This window comes from Schistocerca serialis, chromosome 3 (genome assembly GCF_023864345.2).
Source record: "Schistocerca serialis cubense isolate TAMUIC-IGC-003099 chromosome 3, iqSchSeri2.2, whole genome shotgun sequence".
Lineage (NCBI taxonomy): Eukaryota > Metazoa > Arthropoda > Insecta > Orthoptera > Acrididae > Schistocerca > Schistocerca serialis.
This window is the reverse complement of record NC_064640.1, coordinates 283,479,599-283,486,937: the sequence shown is the minus strand read 5'-3', so window position 1 is coordinate 283,486,937 and position 7,339 is coordinate 283,479,599. Positions and strand designations below refer to the sequence as shown.

At 42.5% G+C, this 7,339-nt stretch overlaps 1 protein-coding gene across 1 annotated transcript in view; it reads left to right on the top strand.

The window, feature by feature from the left end:
• Positions 1–2,009: 2,009 nt before the first annotated feature.
• Positions 2,010–7,339, top strand: part of LOC126470790 (monocarboxylate transporter 2-like) — a 401,847-nt gene continuing 396,517 nt past the window's right edge. The window contains exons 1-2 of the mRNA XM_050098800.1: positions 2,010–2,126; positions 2,177–2,492. Of these exons, the coding sequence (XP_049954757.1) occupies positions 2,010–2,126; positions 2,177–2,492 (433 nt within the window). The remainder of the gene's footprint in view (positions 2,127–2,176; positions 2,493–7,339) is intronic.

Sequence of the window (7,339 nt, the reverse complement as noted above, 5' to 3'; positions counted from 1 at the left end):
TAACCTAAGGACATCACACACATCCATGCCCGAGGCAGGATTCGAACCTGCGACCGTAGCGGTCACGCGGTTCCAGACTGAAGCGCCTTTAACCGCACGGCCACACCGGCCGGCTCAGTCGGTAAAGGAACGCCGTTAACATTGGTGACGATTTCACCCGTTGGCTGTAATTTCGCGTCAGACCATACGTAATGGATCACTTTACACTTTACTGACAACAGGCGCTTGCAGTTGATTATGAATCGAAATAAACTACAGGAATTTCACCGAAAACAATCTCAAATAATTTTCTCATCATTTCTTTACTATCAGTAGAAGAATAAGATAAGGCTACCGTTATTTCAAATACATCGGACAACATTCGTCTAGTAATTTTCTACGGGCAAGGGTAGATAAACGAAAAAAAATGTTGTAATCGGGCTTCGAACATGGAACACAGCGTCTGCCTCGAAAATTTTGACCGTCGTTTCATCAGAAACGGTCATCTACTGATAAACCAAGACACGTGTTCGCTTATTTTGAACCTTCTTCATTGAGCGAAGCGTCAAGGAAATCGTGTTATGGCATTTGCAGTGTTCCCGTCATGAGCAATACTACTAACGTCATGTGACCCGTACCAGCCACATTGGCGTCTTCGTTTGTTGTCGGTAATACCTGTGGTGCCATCCTGCGGTGGCCGATCGAACGAATGCTACGCGACTCCTATTTACAGGCACATTTATATTCAAGTGCGCGACTTTTCGGTGCACCGATGTGACGAGTCGTGGGCCCACGCTTACGTTTACGACATCCGCGGGGCGGCGCGGCGCAGCGTCGCGCGAGAGGAGCAGAGCGGACCAGGAGGAGGAGAGATCGATGGGTGGCGGTAGAGGCGGCGGCGAGAACGGCCGCGATTGGCCGAGGCCGGCGGGGCGGCGGCGCGGCGGCGCGCGGACACAGCTCGGAGGCCGCAGTCGACTGGCGCGCGGGTTCGAGTCTGGGCGCGCCGCGAGCCATGCTCCATACAGCCCGTGTCTACGAGTGCGTCCGTGAACACGTGCGGTGATGACAAGCCACTCTCAGCCATAGGTTCATCAGTTTGCTACTGCAACATTTCCGGTTCGGTTGCTACCTCCTCGTTAAGAAAAAAAGATTTTTTTTCCACATTTCCGCAATGTGATAATAAACCGAGAATTTCACACACGAAGCTCGCTGCGTCAATGGTACCCAAAACTAGACAGCTGTAGTAGCTTAGAAATTGGCCTGTTCGACAGTCATACAATACCCGTGTACAGACATTCTGCCGTGTAGAAGCGTTTATTGCGGAATTGTGTATCTGCTAGTCCTCTCTTCACTATATAACAATATGCTTCTTCTCGCTGGTTCATCGATCTTTGTATAGCTACAGTGTTTTGTCGGTTGATATCAACTTAAAACGTAGTGGAGGGTCGTTTTTGTTAACAAATCTATTATTGCTTCGCGTCGCTAGAAATTGTGGAAAGAACGGAAACGTCTGTTCATCCATTACAGCCCAAGTGAAGGAACATGTATAACAGTCAGATGAGTCGATAAGTCGACCAGTGTTAGCAATGACGTATTTATCTGTTAACAGAAAGATCGAGATGTGAAATAATACATACGTCAAATGCTTTATGAATGAAATGTAGCTGTACGGAAATAGCGATACCACAGGAGTGCGATATTATGTTGCGTATGGCTAATGGGTCTACAGAAAGTTAGCTGCCAAAATGAGATGCTTAGTGTCCTACAGACGATGTCCCACTGCTGAACTGGAATGAAGAATCTTCATAAAAAACCGGATGTAGCGATGTGACTGCAATGTTGTCCGCAGCTGTATAAACTCTCCTTCGTGACAGGCGAAGGAATCGTGCTGGGTTCAACATGCAACTCGAGAACCACAATCAGTCTGATGCCACTCGCAGAGGCGAGGCCTTAGCGGTTTGTGAGAACTAAACTCACACGAGAGGTCCGTCAGGCGGCTGTCAGGAAGGAAAAAGTTTCTTCTGTGGATGAGATGTAATTGCTCGTGCCGCGGGTGGCAGAAGCCGGCCTCGTTACGCAGTGAGCGGCGGGCGCACCGGTATGAATCTGTACGGACGGCCGAGCCGCGGCTGCGCCGGCTCGAAGTGTGTGGACAGCCGGGGTGCGTGAGCGAGCAGAACTGTCTGCCGGGGAGTGCGACTGCCCGCCGCCCCCTGCGGCGCTCAGCGGCGTGGAGGCGGCGTGCTGCGACGACTCTGGCGTGGCCACGGGGGCGAGCCCGGGGGCGGCGGCGGCGGCGGCGGCTGCGGGGGCGGCGGGCCAGGGCGCGGCGGGCGCGGGGGCGGCGGTCACGCTGCAGCAGCACTACTACCCCGAGGGCGGCTGGGGGTGGCTCGTCGTGGCGGCGGCGCTCGCCGTGCACGTGCTGGCCCACGGCGTGCACGCCGCCGCCGGCGTCTTCGTGGCGCACGTCGTCCGCGCCTTCCCAGGGGCCACGCTCGTCGCTGCAGGTAACGCCTCACCTCCCTCTCAGGAAAACACCGCCACCCGTCACAACTTCGTCGAAGGCGCCATCCGTTTAGCCACAGTCTCTTTCGGCCCCTACCCGTCTTAAAATGAGACTATACATTTTTATCACGAATTACATATTAATCCTTATACGGGGTGTCACCTTTATCTTGACCAACCTAAATAACTTTTTGTCCACAAACAAAATTTAAAAAATTAGTCGAGTAAATGATGTTTAATAATTCGTCCATAAATGGCGCCATGAGGTCTGCGACTGACGATAAAAATAAATACATCATTTAGGGGGGGAGGACGTCAAACGGGCCGACTTGGAAAAGGAGAGTCACCACAGAACATTTTAATTTCTGCTGTCTATACTTTTACAAATAAATTCATAAAACTTTGTCACCATGACCAGGAAGGATTGAGGACTCACACTTATCGCAGTGGAAGTTCAAAAACGTAGCAAAATACATTTTTTTACATGTGAAATTTCATCATTTCTTCACTTATTACTGGCTGCATTTGTTGCTATAGGTACACTTTTCTTCCTAAGTAAGAGAGATTCTTCAATGAACTTTTCATAGCATACAAACAGTAGTCACAGGTGTACGAAACTCTAGAATTTTCCAAATCTATTAAAAAACTGTGGAAAAAATTGAGATAATTAACTATAAAACTTGAGTTTTTTCTAAACATGAAGTTTAAAATGTAACAGTTCATTCATTTTTTCATAAATTAAATAACTTCTAGAGTTTCATACACCTCTAACTATGGTTTGTATGCTGTGCAAAAGTCATCGAAGAGTCTCTCTTAATCCGGAAGAAAAGTGTACCTATAGCAACAAATGCAGCCGGTAGTAAGTGAAAAAATGATGAAATATCACATGTAAAAAAATCTGTTTTGTTACATTTTTGAGCTTATACTGCTATGAGTATGAATCCTGAATCCTTCCTGGTCATGTTGTTGAAGTTTTATGAATTTATTTCAAAAAATGGTTCAAATGGCTCTGAGCACTATGGGACTCAACTGCTGATGTCATTAGTCCCCTAGAACTTAGAACTAGTTAAACCTAACTAACCTAAGGACATCACAAACATCCATGCCCGAGGCAGGATTCGAACCTGCGACCGTAGCGGTCTTGCGGTTCCAGACAGCAGCGCCTTTAACCGCACGGCCACTTCGGCCGGCTTGAATTTATTTGTAAAAGTATAGACAGTGGAAATTAAAGTGTCCTGTGGTGCCTCTCCTGCTCCAAGTCGGCCCGTTTGACGTCCTACCCCCCTTAAGTGAATTATCCGTTGGTGTTTGGCGTAGCGTGATAACAATATTAAAAAGGGAAACACTTCTTAATGTCCTGCAAAATTGTATTTATTTGGTCACAAACCGGCTTTCGGCTTCTCAGGCTACCTTCAGGTGGTAACTGAATGTCTCAAACTCAGATCTACATCTACATCTACATGGATACTCTGCAAATCACATTTAAGTGCCTGGCAGAGGGTTCACTAAACCACCTTTACAATTCTCTATTATTCCAATCTTGTATAGCGCACGGGAAGAATGAACACCTATTTCTTCCCGTACGAGCTCTGATTTCCCTTATTTTATCGTGGTGATCGTTCCGCCCTATGTAGGTCGGTGTCAACAAAATATTTTCGTATTCGGAGGAAAAAGTTGGTGATTGGAATTTCGTGAGAAGATTCCGTCGCAACGAAAACCGCCTTTCTTTTAATGATTTCCAGCCCAAATCCTGTATCATTTTTGTGACACTCTCTCCCATTTTCGCGATAATACAAAACGTACTGCCTTTCTTTGAACTTTTTTTATGTACTCCGTCAGTCCTTCCTGGTAAGGATCCCACACCGCGCAGCAGTATTCTAAAAGACGGCTGCTCAGATGGACATGACGTGCGACTTACACAGATTTTATTTGTACAGAAGATACAAAAATGACAAAATGTGTAAACAGAGAAACATTTCAGTAATTACATTAACTAAAATAGGTAAAATAAATTTATGTGGTGACACATTTAAAATATGATGAGGAATAGGATGAATTTACAGTTTGAATCTAGTATTTGTAACGAAAACTTAATTTAACAAAGGGGAAAATTGAAATTGAGTTGGATCATTTAATATTAGGCTGATATTCTATGTCATGTGTTAGTTAATTTCCAGTAGGGTCATCTTTCAACTTTTCTTGACACAATGTAAAACTTAACAATGTACATCATATGGATGGTTTTCTGCTAAAAGATGGTCAACAAAAGTCGAATCATTTTTCCTTAATCGCCAGCTTCTCTCATGTTCACTTAGCCTAACTACCACATTTCTGCCTCACTTTTTCATACCGCTTGTATGTACTCTACACTGTGCCGAGTGTTGCGATTTGCCTTTAGCACTGAATAAAAATTTTGAATTATTATTGGTATTATAAAATACAGGTCTGTGGTTACAAGACTAACATATTTGCGATATTTTCTGAAATGTTGCAAATATATGGAACTCTGTACGAGGCTTTGTAACTATGGAGTGACTGCTGTTGGCCAGCGAACAGAAGAGGTGTAATTTTATTAACTTTCTTTTTTCGTAGAATATTATTAGTCAGGGTAGAGTCATAGCCATTGCTGAAAGTGTTTTGTTTGATGGTTTGTAGTTCTGTTTGAAAGACCGATTTGGACAATAGAACAGATATGAGGCGATGCACCACTGAATGGGAAGCTGCATTTTGGCGGTTTTGTGGATGCTGGGAGCTTGCAGGGATTACATAACATAGTGGCTAGATGCTGTATTTATTTAAATAATGTGTTCCACAGCCATGGAGCTCAACAGCCACTAAAGTTGATAAATTATATGATCATGTAACAGTAAAGTTTACTTACAAGGGAAGCAGAAACGAGAAGATGCTCCATACTGTTATTTGTTGGATGTTCTCTTCACTGTACATTATGTTTACAGTGTGACTTCGCACAAAGTTGTGATACATACCAGAGATATTATATATTTACCTTCAGCACAATAGTATTTAAAATATGTTCTCAATGTAAACATAAAATATCATGTATAACATCTCTGTGTGAAGTGACAGTGTAAACATAATGTGCAGTGAAGAGTACGTGCAACAAGTAGCAGTATTCAGCAGCTTTTCTATTCCACTTTCCTTGCAAAAACATTTTACTGTATATCATCTTCTTTAACGCGGCCTCTGGAAGAAGAAAAAAAAAAGAAAAAAAAAGAAAAAATCACCAGCAAAAGACGAATCGCAACCTGCCATGCACTTGATTTGCTGCTGTGAAAAGACGTCTTTCTTCAACACTAACAACAAGAATTAACAACGCTATGCCCCCCCTCAAGATGATAGTGTGAACGATCGAAACGCGTAGTGGGAAAGTAAATAGGTGACTGACGCAGTAAACTGTTTAATTTAGAAATGTTATGTAGCTACTGACATGACTGATTTTCTTGTAACTTAGTTTTTTATGAAGATGTGAACTGATATGCAGCTTTTTTTAAAAATAGAACCATATATTTTTTGTTTGCTTATGCACTTCCTCTCCTCAAGACGTCTTCAGAAACGTAACGCACTGCACCATTCAGGTAAACATCACGTCACTAAAAACGTAATCCTGAATATACTTTAACTCTCCTCAACTAGCACACAGTGCACGTAACTCGTTCGTTTGCTAGAGTTTCCTTTAAACAAAAGGAAACACAAGGATAAAAAGTTTTTGCTGTGCTCCAAATAAGGGTGACACTTTGTATTCGCAAACGACGTTAAGTGACGTGCGAAAAAGAGCTTAGGGTCTACGCTGCTCGTACTTACGGCTAAACAAAGCGTTCACTCTACAAAATTGTCACTGGTTGCCATGGTTTCCTCGTACTTTCAGTTTGAATTAGTCAGGAATGCTCCAGCAGTCACAGAGAATAAGAGTCGCCGATTTCTCGGTGCAGAAAATTTTCTACGTTTTCTCTGATTTCTGGTAAGAACCGCTCTGATACAGATCACACAACACCAGAGCACTGTATTACACGGTCCAAGGAAAATGAATCCGTTTCGCGTAAAGAAGAGCGATTACGATCTTACACGCGTTTTCCTTTGGAAATACATTACCTCTTATAACAGTTATTGAAAGTATCTTAAAAGTTTTTAGGCACAAACATTGTTTCATTTCTACACCAAAAGAGATATGTTTCTGACGACGACGATTTTTATGTAAGTAATTTTCCTTGTGCACTGCTTTTTTCAGGGAATAATTCCCTTTCGTTATTTAACGTTTATCACTTTCTAACAGCTTGCATGTTATGTTCGTTTTGTGTGAGCTGCTGCATCTTTTTACTAACTTCTAAAATTTTCGGCGATCTTTAAGCAGAAACTCGCATTTACTGACGATTATTCGCTATTTTCATTCTGTTATTTTGCACGCAATAATATCATAAACAAAATAGGAACATAGATAATGTTCTTTCCGTAAGAAGTTCTGTCATATTGTCATTTCGTCATTTATTAAAATAAAGAAAGTGGTGTGCCATTAATATTGTGGCAAATACTTCAACTGTTATTACTAATTATCTTAAAATGATTTGTATATGTTGCTACAAAGCAGAATTTGTTGGCTGCAGTGAATACCAATGGAAACATGAAACTTCCAAGTCAGAAAGCTATAAAACATAATAAACGAAACGTATAAAAAAGAAAATTTAAACTGTGGATGGAAGGATATGCCACAACTTTTTTTGAATACAGTTTCATATGGTACAGTTGCAGAATTTAGAAACTTTGATTCTAATTATAACTTCTCCCTCAAAATTTGGATTCTCATAAAACGTATTTTCAGTAACTTTACCGTAAA